The sequence below is a fragment of the Monodon monoceros genome, unplaced genomic scaffold (assembly GCF_005190385.1).
Source record: "Monodon monoceros isolate NGI ecotype Baffin Bay Population unplaced genomic scaffold, NGI_Narwhal_1 Super_Scaffold_6, whole genome shotgun sequence".
Taxonomy (NCBI): domain Eukaryota; kingdom Metazoa; phylum Chordata; class Mammalia; order Artiodactyla; family Monodontidae; genus Monodon; species Monodon monoceros.
In genome coordinates this window covers 38,034,050-38,050,041 of record NW_021703783.1, presented here as the reverse complement: position 1 = coordinate 38,050,041, position 15,992 = coordinate 38,034,050, and the positions used below count along the sequence as shown (strand labels likewise).

At 42.8% G+C, this 15,992-nt stretch overlaps 2 protein-coding genes across 2 annotated transcripts in view; both read left to right on the top strand.

Moving 5' to 3' along the window:
* Nucleotides 1-8,182: 8,182 nt before the first annotated feature.
* BCDIN3D (BCDIN3 domain containing RNA methyltransferase) lies at nt 8,183-13,167 on the top strand. The gene is made up of 2 exons (XM_029204858.1): nt 8,183-8,599; nt 11,855-13,167. Exons 1-2 carry the CDS (start codon nt 8,183-8,185, stop codon nt 12,497-12,499), a joined length of 1,062 nt encoding a protein of 353 aa, XP_029060691.1. The 3' UTR covers nt 12,500-13,167.
* NCKAP5L (NCK associated protein 5 like) overlaps nt 13,168-15,992 on the top strand; it is a 43,437-nt gene continuing 40,612 nt past the window's right edge. The window contains exon 1 of the mRNA XM_029204848.1: nt 13,168-13,291. The gene's annotated coding sequence lies outside the window, so the exon portion shown is untranslated. The remainder of the gene's footprint in view (nt 13,292-15,992) is intronic.

The following is a 15,992-nucleotide window of genomic DNA, read 5'->3' as shown; positions in this document are numbered from 1 at the left end:
TAAATAAATAAATATTTTTAAAAAAAATGACTGGGGCACTAAAAAGCTCTGAGCTGGTGGTGGGGTTGTCTCTGTGAGCTTCACTAGTTCTGGTTGGGCCGTTTCCCTAGAGAAACCCCAGATGTCAGTAAGTTTCCCCAAGCAGGGCTTCCCTGGTGGCACAGTGGTTAAGAATCTGCCTGTCAATGCAGGGGACAAGGGTTCAAGCCCTGGTCCAGGAAGATCCCACATGCTGCAGAGCAACTAAGCCCTTGTGCCACAACTACTGAGCCCGTGCGCCACAACTACTGAAGCCCGTGCTCCTAGAGCCCGTGCTCCACAACAAGAGAAGCCACCGCAATAAGAAGCCCACGCACCTCAATGAAGAGGAGCCCCCGCTCCCCCAAAACTAGAGAAAGCCGCACGCAGCAACAAAGACCCAACGCAGCCAAAAAATAAATAAATTAAAAAAAAAAAAGTTTCCCCAAGCAGGCCCTCCAGACCTCCCACTTGAAGGGTGTAATCCTGGCTGCCAGTTATCTGGAAAGTGGTAGGGTGAGAAATCTGAGGTTTTCAACATTCACTGTGTAAACTTTCACTTAAGCCTGCAGCAGGTTATCCTTTCCTCCAGTGGGCTGGTGTCCCCCAGACCAGAGATTCTCTATTTTACCCTGTCCACTTTGCTACCAGGGTTAGAGGCAGGCGGGGGCATAGATGGCTACATTGGGTGGTGGAGAGGGTGAGGGTGTAACTGCTTCCTATATTGATTCTCTAATAATTCCTCTTATTTTTTTAACTGTTTATTTTGAAACAATTATAGATGTACAGGAAGTCACAAAAAGGTATGGTGAGGTCCCCTGTACCCTTCACTGTTTCCCTCAATGATTACATCTTATATAATTATACCACACTACCTAAACTGGGAAATTAACATTGGTACAACGTGTGTAAATAGTTCTGTGACATTTTATCACATAGATTCATGTAGCCACCGCTATAATCAAGATACAGAACCATTCCACCACCACAAACATCTCTATTAAGCCATGATGTTATGGTCACATCCACCCCCCTAACCCTAGCAAACCACTGATCTGTTTTCCATTTTCTATGATTTTTTCATTTTGAAAATGTTATATAAATGGAACCATATAATTTGTATTTTTTGAGATTTTTTTTCACTCAGCATAATGCTTTAACATCCATCCAAATTGTTGCAGGTATCAGTAGTTCATTCCGTATTATCACTGAGTAATACTCCATGCTATAGATGTACCACAGTTTGTTTAACCATTCACTTACTGAAGGACATATTGGTTCTTTCCAATTTTTAGCTACTACAAATAAAGCCACTATGAACAGTCTCATAAAGGTTTTGTGTGGATATAAGTTTTCATTTCTCTAGGATAAATACCCAGGAGTGTGATTGCTGGGTCATATGGTAAGTGTATGTTCATTTTTTTAAGAACAGATTTATTGAGATATAATTCACATACCATATAATTCACCTATGCAAAGTGTACAATTTAGGGACTTCCCTGGTGGTCCAGTGGTTAAGAGTCCATCTTGCAACGCAGGGGACACCAGTCAATCCCTGGTCGGGAAACTAATATCTCGCATGCCGCCACTACTGAGCCCACATGCTCTGGAGCCGGCACACCACAACTAAGACCCGACGCAGCCAATAAATAAATAAATATTTAAACATAAATAAATAAAGGGTACAATTTAATATCTTTTTCGTATATTTAGAAGGTATGAATAAACCATCACCACAATCTAATTTTAGAACATTTTGTCCCCCCAAAAGAAACTCTATATCCATGAACAGTTAATCTTCATTCCTCCCAATTCCAGTTGTTGTTTGTTTTTAAGAATCTGCCAAACTATTTTCCAGAATGCCTGTGCCATTTGACATTCTCACCGACAGTACATGACAGATCTAATTTCTCTGCATCCAAGAATTCAAGCATTTGGTGTTGTCAATATGTTTTTATTTTCACTGTTCTAATAGATATATAGGGATAGCTCATGGTGGCTTTCGTTTGCATTTCCTTAATGGCTAGTGATGTTTAACAACTCTTCATGTGTTTACTTGCCTCCAGTGAAATGTTTCCAGATGTTTTTTAATGTTTCCAGATGTTTTTTAAAGCTTCTAGATGGGTCCATGAAGTCTCTGAGAAGCAGAGGCCCCCTCCACCCTACCCTTGACTCACATTGAATTGAGACATGAGGGAGAAATAAACCTTTATTGTGGTAAGCCACTGAGATTTGGGGGTTGTTTGTTACAGCACTTAACCTACCCTCACTAATTCGGTTCCAGCTTTGGAGAAATTGCCTTTACCTCCTGGGTCTCAGTTTCCTCATCTGAAAATGAGAGGTTTACATATCCATACATTTATAAATTGTATGAATATTATTTCCAAGTGGTTTAAAAATCTACAAGGATTAATTGCAGAGTTTCTCAACCATAATAAAAAGTAAATTCTCCATTTATAGATGGTTTGTGTTCCAAAAGTCCAGGTATGAGTCCCTTATTGGCACATTGTTTCTGGGAGAAAAAAGATTTAATATTTTAAAATATGCGTAGATTCCTGCTTAACCATCAGTTCTGAGGCCCCCCCAAACCCCAGCTGGAGGTAGTGAGTGAGGTGGGAGAGCAGGAACTGAGCAGAGGCTCTGGGGTGTGATTAGAGAGGGACAGGATGGGAGGGTAGGATGAGCTGGACCATGGGCCAGGATGTCAGCTGCGCAAGGTTCCTTGGGAGGCCATAGACGCCATTATGCATGTGAATAGTTCCTAACTTGGTTATTTCAAATTCTACATATACTTCTTCATTTTAACTGTGTTTGGATACGTGTTCTGTGCAGGACAGAAATGGATTTACCATGGAGCTAATGAAACTCAACCTTCAGGGTCCTCACTCATACCCAGGACCCTTCCAAGGCCTTAGAAATTTTTCTAAGTGTTTACAAGGTCATTTGATTTTACAAAATTTGAAGAAGTTAAGATATTTTAATTGCAGTTGATTAAGACTGCTGTTTCCTGGGCTTCCCTGGTGGCGCAGGGGTTGAGAGTCCGCCTGCTGATGCAGGGGACGCGGGTTCGTGCCCCGGTCCGGGAAGATCCCACATGCCGCGGAGCAGCTGGGCCCGTGAGCCATGGCCGCTGAGCCTGCGCGTCCGGAGCCTGTGCTCCGCAACGGGAGAAGCCACAACAGTGAGAGGCCCGCGTACCGGGAAAAAAAAAAAAAAAAAGACTGCTGTTTCCACTTTGACTTACCCTCCTTCACATTTCCCCTTGTGTTAGATGGCACTGGAATGGCCACAGGCATTCTTGGAATCCAGCTAAGGGGAAGTTTACTTGGGGATACGCTCTGTTTGGGATCTATTCACATGGTTTACAGTCACTTCCATGCATAGTTGACCTATTACAGCTATTACCTGACGCCCAGATGAAGGACTAGCTCCAGGAATCTCTTATCTACCCACCGGCTGACTCACCTGAAGTTGTGACCTGAAGGTGCAAGGCCAGAGTTCAAATCAAGGTCTAAATGTGTCCTTCTGCACCTGGCACCAGAAGTGTGTGGGAGTAGAAGAAAATCAAGTTTTGAAAATATATGAAGCCGAAGTCAGACAGAGAAAGGCAAATATCATATATCGCTTATACGTGGAATCTACAAAAATGGTACAAATGAACCTAAACAAAACAGAAATAGAGTCACAGATGTAGAAAACAAACAAATTTATGGTTACCAAGAGGGAAAGGCGGGGGGGGAGGGATAAATTGGGAGATTGGGATTAACATATACACACTACTATATATATAATGGATAACTAATAAGAACCTACTGTATAGCACAGGGAACTCTACCCAGTACTCTGTAATGACCTATATGGGAATAGACTCTAAAAAGAGTGGATATATGTATTTGTATAACTGATTCACTTTGCTGTACACCTGAAACTAACGTTGTAAATCAACTATACTCCAATAAAAATTAATTTTAAAAAAAGAATATATATTGAAAAAATAAACACATTTTCTTTAAAAAAAAAAAAAAAGAAAAGAAATGTATGAGGCCAGAAGCTAGTCTGAAGAAAACTCTTCCACTTGTCAGCTGTACAAAAATATAAGCAGAGGATCCTGTCCTTATTGACATCCAGTCAAAACAAGTTTTGTTGTGTCAGCAATATACTCAATAACACAGCAAATATCATTATATATGCCTTCTTTTCTCTTTTGATAAGAACTGTTCAAAATACAAATGATCAAAACTCCTATCTTTACACCTTTTGATGACTTGACACAAATTACTGATATCAATGCAAATAATAAAAAACTCATAATTCACCATTTATAATGAGGTTTTCAAAGACAAATTGGCTAGTAAACGAGTCAATTTGAAGAGCACAGTCCCTGCACAAGAAAATTTGAAATGCTCTGAGATTGTATAGCTCCTAGATGAAAGAAACTTGATCAAGGTGTTTCCCCAATTTGATAACAAACCTAAACATTTACATGACATTGCCAATAGCAAATTGTGAACCTGAAAGAAACTTTTCTAAATGATCAAATAATAAAAAGACAAATTTGTTAAGACTGAATCATCTTTCTAGTCCTCTTAGTAAAATGGTATTTTCAAATCATTACCATGTGAAGAAGCAATCAAAGTGTATGCAGCCAAAAAATGTAAGAAAATAGTAATATTCAAATGTGACTGGCATTTGATTCATCAATTATGGGATTTTTTGTGATGTTTGTGGCATTTGTCAGCTTTTTAAAAATTGTAATTTGTTGTGATTTATTTTCTCATTGTAAATATTCACTTTCATACCTATCTTTGTAATTTTTTTCTTTAAAGCACTGCCCACCCGCACAATTGTAGAAGCATCAGGCTTCACAAAATCTAGCCAACTGCAGTGCAGAGCATGCTCTTAGGTGCTACTACAGCTATTTGAGGTGTTGGGGCTGGTTACTCAGGCCCCAGGCTCCAGCTGAGCACTGTCAGGTCACTTGGGCTGATCAGGCTCTGAAAAATGGGCACAGGTTCAAAAAGTCCCCGGAGCGAGTCAAACTCTAATGCCTCTTTATGGGCTCACCTCTAAGGCATTTCAGGTCCCCAGTAACATTACCAGGCCCACTCCTATCTTTACTTCTTGAGGCTCCCGGGGTCAGGAGGAACCTGCCATTCACCACCTAGGACTGTTGCCTATTTCTTTTCGGGTGAACAGTGTTTTGAGAACTCAAAAACCATGCCCATGTACTTGATGAAATTAAACTCTTTACTGGCAAATATATATATACTGTGTTTAAACAGGCAAAGAAAAAACTGCCTACAAAAGCAAGGTGATTCCTGCTCTTTGGAAATTAAGGGTTGCCAAGTGTTTGTGCTAGCATCATCTAGTGACAAAACGGGGTAAGTTCAGCTCACCAAAATCTGTCAAACACTGGGGAGAGAAATGGTGGTGCTGCTGTTCCCCCACCCTCCCCTGCCCCCCTTTTTCTAGAAGTTGTGCAGAATATTGTGGTTAATTCAATCCCACTGTGACTTTTGGTCATTAACTTATGTCCTCTCCGTCTGATAGATCAGACAGAGATGAAAGTATGAAGTAAAAATTGAGAGGAAAAGGGACAGGGCCTATTTTAACTTCTGATGGTACTGTCTGCAGGAGTCATGCTTCAGTCCTTGGAAGAAGTTCAGCAAATCGCTGGCCTCATGAAGCTGGAGGCCCCTTGAAGATGGCTGGCCAGGTGGACTGAGGTCAGCACAACTCTGCAGACCCCTGGCTGACCCTGCTGGATATTCTGGCCCATCCTGGCTGCTGACTTGCACCTGCTACCTAGGCCAATGCCATGCCCCATCCTGCCACCTCGGCGCAGTTTCTTACCAGCTCAGTTTTTTTTCTTATCTCTGGCTCAGCCCACATTTTGCCTAGTTCCATTCCACCAGGTCTCTTTCAGTTCAGTTCCCTTCTTTCTTCCTTTTCAGTTTTCCCAAATCAGACCTGGCTTTAGTTGCCTACTTGCATCCTGTATGGAGTTTGGGTTTTTTTTAAAATTTTATTTCATTGCAACAAGAATACTTAACATGAGATCTACCCTCTTAACCAGTTTTTTTTTTTTTTTTTTTTTTTTTTTTTTTGTGGTACATGGGCCTCTCACTGTTGTGGCCTCTCCCGTTGCGGGCCCAGCCGCTCCACGGCATGTGGGATCTTCCCGGACCGGGGCACGAACCCGTGTCCCCTGCATCGGCAGGCGGACTCTCAACCACTGTGCCAGCAGGGAAGCCCTTAACCAGTTTTTAAGTGTACAGTACAGTACTGTTATCTATAGACACGATGTTGTACAGCAGATCTCTAGAACGTATTCATCTTGCATAACTGAAACTTTATACCAGTTGACTAGCAAGTCCCCCTTCCCCTCACCCCAGCCACTGGTAACTACCATTCTAGTCTTTGCTTCTGTGAGTTTGACTATTTTAGATACCTTATATAAGTGGAATCATGCAGTAATTGTCCTTCTGTAACTGGCTTATTTCACTTAGCATAATGTCCTCAAGGTTCATCCATTTTGCCACATATGGTAGGGTTTCCTTCTTTTTTAAGATGAATAATATTCTACTTATGTATATACCACATTTCTTTTATCTATTCATCTGCAGATGGACATTTAAGTCATTTCCACATGTTGACTATTGTGAACAGTGTCACAATGAACATGTGAGCACTAATATCTCTCCGAGATCCTGATTTCAATTCTTTTGGATAAATACCCAGAAATGGGATTGCTGGATCATGTAGTAGTTCTATTTTTAATTTTTTGAGGAACATCCATACTGTTTGTCATAGAGGCTGCACCATTTTACATTTCCGCCAACAACGCACAAGCGTTCCACTTTCTCCACATCCTTGCCAATACCTCTTGTCTTTTGTTTTTGTTTTCATAATAGCCACCCTAACAGGTGTGAGATGATATCTCATTGTGGTTTTGATTTGCATTTCCCTGATGATTAGTGACACTGAACATCGTTTCATATACCTGTTGGTCATTTGTACGCCTTCCTTTGGAAAACTGTCTATTCAAGTCCTTTGCCCATTAAAAAAAAATCAAGTTACTGGTTTTTGTGCTTTTGAGTTGTAGGAGTTCCTTACATATTTTGGAAATTAATCCCTTATCAGATAAATGGCTTGCAAATATTTTCACCCATTCCATAGGTTGCCTTTTTACTGTCAGTGGTTTCTGTTGCTGTGTAGAAGCTTTTTAGTTTGATGTAGTCCCACTTGTCTATTTTTGCTTTTGTTGTCTGTGCTTTTGGCATCACATCCATGAAATCATTGCCAAGATCAGTCTTGAAGCCTTTCCCCTATGGTTTTTTTTCTAGCAGATATACAGTTTCAGGTCTTACATTTAATCCATTTTGAGTTGATTTTTCTGTAAGGGTCTACTTTCATTCTTTTGCATATGAATAACCAGTTTTCCCAATACCATTTGTAGATATTGAGTTTTCATTCAGCATGTACTTATTAAGCATCTTTAGGTCAGGCATTATGGCAGGTATAAGGGATTCAGGCTGAGAATAACATAATGGTTGCAAGTACATCCTCTGGAGCCGAAGTGCCTGGGTCAAATCCTGGTACTATCATTTCTAACTGCAACACCTTGGGCAAGTTACTAACTTTGCTGTGCCCCGATGTCCTCATCTATATAAAAGGGATATTAGTTACTGTTCTTTCCTCACAGGGTTGGTGTGCAAATTAAATAAATACATGTAAAGGTCTTAGCATGGTGTCTAGTGCCTGGTAAGCACTCTTAAGCACCGGCTCTTAAGGCATAGTCCTTGCCTCTCAAGAGCTCACACTCTACAGTTGCCCCTGTCCACCTGACCCACGTGGTAGGCAGGGCCATCTGGGTCTTCTGGCACCTCGAGGGACCCATAGTTCCTGGCGTCACAGGATGAACCGGGTGAAGTTCCAGCGTCACAGATTCGCGTGTGACCCTGGACAAGTAATTCCTACTCTCTGGATCTCACATGCATTTGTAAAGGAAGGACGGTGGACCAAAAGTGACTTCCAAATCCCAACAAACTCCTTGTTCTGGGTAGCCCAAGTTGAAACTATGTCAGCTTGAGCAAGTCACTCAACCTCTCTGAGCTTGTTTCACCAGGAAAACGGGATAATATTACTAACCACCTCCCAGGTTATGGCGTGGGCTCCTCACGCCAACGCAAACCCCAAGCTTCTGCGCTGGCTCAGGGGAGGCCGCCTTTATAGTCACTCGCCTTTGCCATGCAGCGCAGGCGCGCTGGAGCCCGGACCGCGCTCGCCGAGCCTGCAGGTTCCCGACTTCCGGTTCCGAGGCGACCCCGAGGCCAGACTGAGACTAATGGCGGCGTCCATGAAGCAAGCCACCGGGGGCGTTGAAGAGACCGCGGCGGAAGAGGAACCGCGAGTTCTGGAACCCGGGGCCGCCCCCTTCGGAAATTTCCCTCATTATTCCCGCTTCCACCCTCCAGAGCAACGGCTCCGCCTCCTGCCTCCAGAGCTGCTTCGCCGGCTCTTCCCTCAGAGTCCAGAGACAAGGCCGATCCTGGGGCTCGACGTGGGGTGTAACTCTGGGGTGAGTGACGGGGGAGGGATCGGACGTCGGTCGAGCCGAGACGTTGGCAGCCTCCACATCCCCTGGGGTTCCGGCCAGGGCGTGGCACCAGACCCCTCACAACTTTCCCAAAATGAGTTTAAAGGCGTAGTGTTCGACCCCGTGGTGCTGCTACCTCACCTCTAGGGTCCCAGCACCATCTCTTTTAGGAATCTTGGGGAGGAATCGTTTTCAACTACGTTCCGAATTCCTGCGTCCCCGCCTCCGCGCTTGCGGCCTCCTGGCAGAACGCCGGGTGGGAAGGGCCACTGTGCCTGGGCTTCCAGCGCTTGCCTCCTGTCCAGCGTGGCTGGCGACCTGGCTGGGGGAGAGGGGACTTCCCGAGACGCAAGTTTGGGAGCGTGGGGTTGGGATTGGTTTACTGGGAGCCAAGGGTGACAGAATCATGCCTGGAATTAAGATTAGTGTGAAACGGTGCAGAATGGACCCTGGAGCCAAGTGGATATTTATTTTAAAAGCAATCAGTTGGCTGAGTACAGCGAAGAAGATCGAGAAAGAAAAATAAAGTATTCTGTGGGAGGAAGGCATTGCCACATTTTCTTACCACAAAGTATTTTTAGGCGTAAGAATGATTATAGTCAAACCACAAGCAAAATAGCGAAATGTCTTTCTGACACCTATTCGTAGCCACTAGGATATCCTAGAGGAGAGGCATTCTGACCCCGTGATTACAAATGCTTCAAAAAGTTAGTACCCTCACTCCATTCCAGACCAGGAGTGGGAGGGGATGAGGAGATTTTATCGTGTTTCTGGCCTTAGGCAGAAGAGAATTTGGTAGAGGGTTGAGGGCTGTAGGCACAGGGCTGGTAAATGGGAGGGAGACATTTGGACACAGGCTAAAAAACTGGAATGAGCAGATGGGTGGGTGTCTGGCTGTCCCTTGCAAACATTTCTCTACTGTGTTGATGTAGCAGATCAAAGGGGTAAAGAGACTTGGTTTAAGACTTGGGATTTCATGAAAGGCATTAGGAAACTACAGGAGATTTTAAAGTTGAAAGTAGTATACGTGTACCTTAGGGGCCAGGACATAGTTGCAGTTAACTAGGGCAGTGATTCCCAAACCTGGCTGTACCTTTAGGGAGTTTTTTATTTTGCACTTAAGAAAAGATGCTTGCACTTGATAAGACCAAAAAAAAAAAAAAAAATTCAAAATCCAAAGGGGCATATAGTAAAAAGCAAGTCTCTACTCCTGACCCTAAATCCTCTTCTCCTACACAATGGCAACTGCTGTTTATAACTTCTTGAGTATACACCTTACAAATAATAGCACACTCTTTTGCACCTTGCTTTTCATTTAATAATTTGGAGATCACTCATGTCACTATAGTCTTTTTTAGCAGCTTCATAATATAGATGTGTGATAATTTGGGGGGTGCTTTGTTTTTAGAATTTTAGGTTTTAGAAACTCCTAGGCTGTACTCTAGACCTACTGAATCAGGATCTTGGGGATTGAGCCCTTGAGTCTGTGTTTTCTTTTTTAAGCTTCCAGGGGTCTCTAGGATTGGGGAATTGAGGATGGAGAGGATTAAGAGATGTGGTAGAGGAGGGACTGATGTGATGAAATGACTGGTCAAACATGGGGCACACCCAAGATCAGATAGGAGGAGGAAGACAGCAGAGAAATAAATAGAAAGATGGGGAGAAATTTTTAAGCAGCATAATCTTCCTACTCAAAATGTGGTCCTTGAGCTACAGCATCAGCATGACTTGGAAGTTTATTAGAAATACAGATCTCCGCCCCCAACCCAGATCTACTAAATCAACATCTTTATTTTAATAAGATCCCTAGGTGATGTGTATGCCTATTGAAGTATGAGAAGCCTGGTATGGAGGAAAGAACTTAATGTTGCCTAAATCCTGCCATGTAGTAACCATGTGACATTGGACAAGTCACTAGCCTCTGAACCATAATTTTTAAAATACAGGTTTTTTGTGAACTATGCCACACATAGAGAAAAGTGCACAAAACATAAATTCACACTTTATGAATTATTATAAAGCAGACATCTTTATGACTACTGTCTATATCAAGAATAAAACATTGTCAGCACCCCAAGAAGTCTCCCATATGCCTTTCCCTGCTCATAAACGCCCCTCTCCACCCAGAGAGCCCAACTTTTACTATTATTGTTTCCTTTCTTTTCTTTATAGCTTGCTATTTTTGTATCCGTAAACAGTGTAGTTTAATTTTGTCCATTTTCTAACTTCATATAAATGGAAGCTTGCCATGTATTTTCTTTTGTGTCTTGCTGTTTTACTCGGCATTATGTATTTGTGTGAGTCATCCATGTTGCTGCACTGAGCTGAATTCCTTCCTTTTTAATTGCTATCTGGTATTCCATCTTAATCCATGCTACTATTATTGGACATCTGGATTGTTTCCAGCCACACTTTCTTCACCTGCACAAAGGGCATAAATATTTTCCTCACAGGATTGTTGCACAGAGCAAATGAGGTAGTGAATAGAAAAATGCCTTAAAAAAACAGATTAGAACATGAATTTGAGTTAGTTATAATGGTTATAGAAGTCAAAGTTAGAGAAAGGAAATAGTGACTTGTTTAGGAGTCAAAAAGGTGCTAAGATGGTGAAAATCACAAGTCATTGGATTTGGCTAGAAGGAGGTCAGCAGGTAATGGATGCAAAAGCAGAATAAGTCTCAGAAGGGGGTGGTGAAACATAACACATGTAGCAAAATTGAAGGTGTAGAGTGAAGGCTGAATGAAGACTTTGGAATGCAGACTTTCCCAACCACAGGTCTGAGAAGTAGATTTTTATAAGGTGGTGCTTGCTCTGTTCCTCACCTTCCTGGCAAGGAGCACTGGTTATGCCCCTGAAATCTTTTCCTCCTCCCTGGGGTCTGAGATACTCAAAAAAAGAAAAAGATAGTGAGCTTACCAGCGTATTACTTAAGCTGGAAAATACTGCTCTGGACTCCTTTGCTGCATCCATTGGGCTGTAACTTTCAACCACACAGCCCATCAGTGTCAGGAAAGTATGGAGATAATGCATTACAGCCTGAGACTCCTGGAGGGCGCTGAGAGCCTGCTTTGTGGAAAACTTTTGGGGGGCAACCTGCTTAGGCTATAGTTTAACAACCTTATATCCTATAAAGCCAGGAATAAGTGGCAGTCTCAATGTCAGGATAAGAGATATAGGTTTCTCTTCCATTCCCTGGTTGAGAGCTGCAATGACAAAGCTCTTTTGGATTCCTCTAGGATCTGAGTGTGGCTCTATACAAACATTTCCTTTCCCTACATGATGGGGAGACCTGCTCAGATGCCTCAAGAGAGCTCCATCTCCTCTGCTGCGACATAGATCCAGTCCTGGTGGAACGAGCTGAAAAAGAATGCCCTTTTCCTGATGGCTTGACCTTTATCACCCTGGACTTCATGAATCACAGGACCCGGAAAGTTCTCTTGAGCTCTTTCTTAAGCCAGTTTGGATGCTCAGTTTTTGATATTGGCTTCTGCATGTCAATAACCATGTGGATTCATCTGAACCATGGGGACCAAGGCCTTTGGGAGTTCCTGGCCCACCTTTCTTCCCTGTGCTGCTACCTCCTTGTGGAACCACAGCCCTGGAAGTGTTATCGGGCAGCTGCAAGGCGTCTCCGGAAGCTGGGCCTCCATGATTTTGACCACTTCCGCTCCCTAGCTATCCGAGGTGATATGGCTAATCAGATTGTGCAGATCTTGACCCAGGACCATGGCATGGAATTAGTATGCTGCTTCGGCAACACCAGTTGGGACCGAAGCCTTCTGCTCTTCAGGGCAAAACAAGCCACAGAGACTCATCCGATCCCTGAATCACTGATAGAAGAAGGGAAAGAAAGGAACAGAATAAGATTCTGGAGACAATGAGATGGGAGGGAGGATAGAGATATTGAAAGGGGTTTATACAAAGAATTAAGTTCATTCTCCTTAACTCCTGATAGTTAGGCAGCTTTAAAACTTGGCAGAAGCTTTTTAAATGTCCAGGACATGCAATTAAAAGAATCAGTATCTTCCTCATTTGGGGGGATGATCCCTGAGGAGAATATACCTGTGAGGCAATGATCTGTCCTATCTGGAATGACCTAGAGAAAGTGACCCTGGTTCTGGGATATGCAAGGGGCTGCTTTTGGTGGTTATTTAGGAAGACTTAGACCAGGTTAGCCTTAGAATGTCCCTTCCCTGGGCTCCTTAAATCTGATCTGCCTTCTTCAGGCTTCTTCTAGACTTACTCATCCTGTCTATGAGACAAAACCTCACAATACAATCTGGAATGAAAAGTCATTGGCCTGGCTAAAGGAGAAGCTTTGGTAGGAAGAACATCTTTCCAGAGCAGGTCAAGTTTCCAACATGCCCAGGCTGAGCACAGCAGTTACAGATACAGTACTAACCAAGATGCATCGACTAGCATTTAAAAGATGTTTAAAAGATTAAATTATGAACTCAAAATCCAACCGGTACAAATGAAATGAATGAAGTGGGATTGTATAGAATATATACAATTATATTTTATATATAATAAAAGTGACTTGAGTATGGTTGAGAATGCCCTGTGAATCTGGAGTAGGAAAGAAATTTCTGCCTTTAACCACTCTACCCATGGAGGTTTCAACTCAAGAAAAGGAACCTCACCCAAGCTCAAAACAGAAAACATGCCAGCGAGTAAGTTAATTCAGGACTTTTTTTGTCAGTGTCCTCTGTCAAAGCACACCAGTATGGAGGTGGGGGGCATACACCAGTATGGGGGTGGGAATACGTGCAGAGAAGCCTACACAAAATGCAGCCTACAATTGGATGGCTACAGCGTCAGTGCTGTGGGATAGGTGTCACTGATGTCTGGCAGGTGTTGATTTTTAAAACACCCGTGAGTCCACTTCAAGGGAAAGTGAAAGAGAAGATTTGGTGGAGAGAAGATGGAAAAACAAAACATACCTAGCTAAGAAGGGAGATTGGATTGATGAGCTTCACAATCTCTAAGATCCTATTATTTTCTGAGTTGATGTTATAGAAGGAGGAACAGGGAACAAGAGAGTCTGAACCACCAATGAGAGGTTGGACTTTTTGAAGAAGTTAGTAAAAGTTCCTATTAAGGAATTTGAACTTTATGCAGAGAGAGCAGAAGCCAGAGCAGTTCCTAAATAATAGGAGGATGGAACCAAAACCTTCATTTAGGAAAACCAATTTTTCTATTTTGTGCAGGATAATTGTATGGTTGGTGCCATTTCCAGTCTCAATTAGGCTCTAATACTACTTCTCAGTCTTTTTATATTGCTGCTCCTGATCACTTTTATCCTAGTGACTCTTCCAGACTTTTACCCTTCTGCAGGCAGGCTCTTGACTCTATTCCTGCTCCATTCTCCATTCATCTAAGCAGGTGACCTAACCACCAACTAGTGCCATTTTTGTTTACTGTGTCAGGAAGTCTTTTCTTGCCCTCAGCCTTGAACCCCTTCATCTTCCCTTGTTTTCATTTCTAAACTTACCCAGTGAGCTTTTACCCAAATAACCTCTGCCTAAGTTCCAGATCCCAACCTCTACTACCTCTCCCAAGCTGTATTTTATTAAGGATCCCCTTGGTGTCTCCTTGGCCTCATTGAATATTCCTGTCCACCTACCAACATGCTCAGTTCTCTCTCACCTTCAAAACCACCAACTTTTCCTGTGTCCTATCTCCCTCTCAGCCTTATGCAATCTCCATCTCTTTACCACCATACATGAGCAAAGCCCTTGAAAGAATACATGCCACCACCTCTGCTTCCTCATCTCCCATTCATCGGTGGCCACCTGAATGCCATATTTTGAGGCCTCTTTTCAGTCTTCCTCCTGGGCCATGAAACCATTCAACACTATTGACTCCTTCCTTATTGAATCACGCTCCCTTTAATTCTCTGCCATTCTCTGCCATTATTCTCTTCCAATCTTTTAGTTTCTCTCTACACCTTAAGCAATTGGTTCACATTTTAATTTGCATAAGCATTACCTGGGGAGTCCTGGATTCATCTCTAGAAACTGTGATTCAGGTCAGAAATGGGGCTCAGGATTCTGGTTTGGTTTGATTTGGGGTTTTTTGCAATTTTTATTGAGGAAAAATATATGTAACATAAAATGTACAATTTTAACTGTTTTTTTTGTTTGTTTGTTTGTGGTACGCGGGCCTCTCACTGTTGTGGCCTCTCCCGTTGCGGAGCACAGGCTCCGGACGCGCAGGCTCAGCGGCCATGGCTCACGGGCCCAGCCGCTCCGCGGCACGTGGGATCTTCCCGGACCGCGGCACGAACCCCTGTCCCCTGCATCGGCAGGCGGCCTCTCAGCCACTGCGCCCCCAGGGAAGCCCTTAACTGTTTTTAAACGTATATTCTGTGGCATTAAATACATTCACAACGAGGAATCTTTTTAACAGGCATGCCATATGATTATGATGCAAGTCGAAACAGACCACACTTTGATGCTTAGGGTTTCTTAGGGTCCGTCCAGTCCTCTTCTACATTTTTTTCCTGGGGTGAGTTCCTCCACTCCCATACCTTTAACAACTACCTATATGCTAATAACCCCCAATAGTTATAAGCCCCACCTTCACAATTCCAGATTAATATTTTTCCTGTTTTGTAGTCATATTCCCCTAGATAGCTCTTTGGCACCTCAAATTCAACGTACCCCAAAAGCAAACTCATTACCCTCATTCCAAACCTAATCCTGTCTCAATTGTTGGCATCCACCCATTGCTCAAGCTACAAACTTCAGTTAATTCTCCTCATTTTTACTTCCCACATTGAAATAGTCACAAAGTCCGGTGAATTCTACCAATAACATGTAAGTTCCACTTATTTCATCCATGTGGCTGATGCCTATCAAAGGTTTCTATGTTAAGTCCTCTACCCTCCAATCCATTGTCTTGCTGCTAGTGTTCCCTTTCTCAAATATTTAGCTATGCTAGTAGTATGCTTAAAAACCTTCAGTGGTTTCCTAGTGCCTAGAGTCCTGTCCTTTATCCAGTGCCTAAACCAATATCGTTCAATAAGGTAGCCGCTTGCTATTTAAATTTAAATTAAGGAAAATGAAATAAAATTTTAAATTCAGCTCCTCAGTCCTACTAGCCACATTTCAGGTGTTCAGTAGCCCTATGTGACTAGTGACTACCTTATTGGACAGCACAGATACAGAAAATGTCCATTGTTGCAGAAAGTTGTATAGTACAGTGCTAGTCTTCATGCCTTTCCTCTACACATCAGCCACACTGAACTTCTTAGCACAGACTCCTGCTTCCCTTCTCTCTCCCCCACCTCTCCCACTTTGCAATGTGGTTCAACTGTTTGTCCTAAAAATGGCTCAGATATTACATTTTCTCAAAAATCTTCCCCAACTC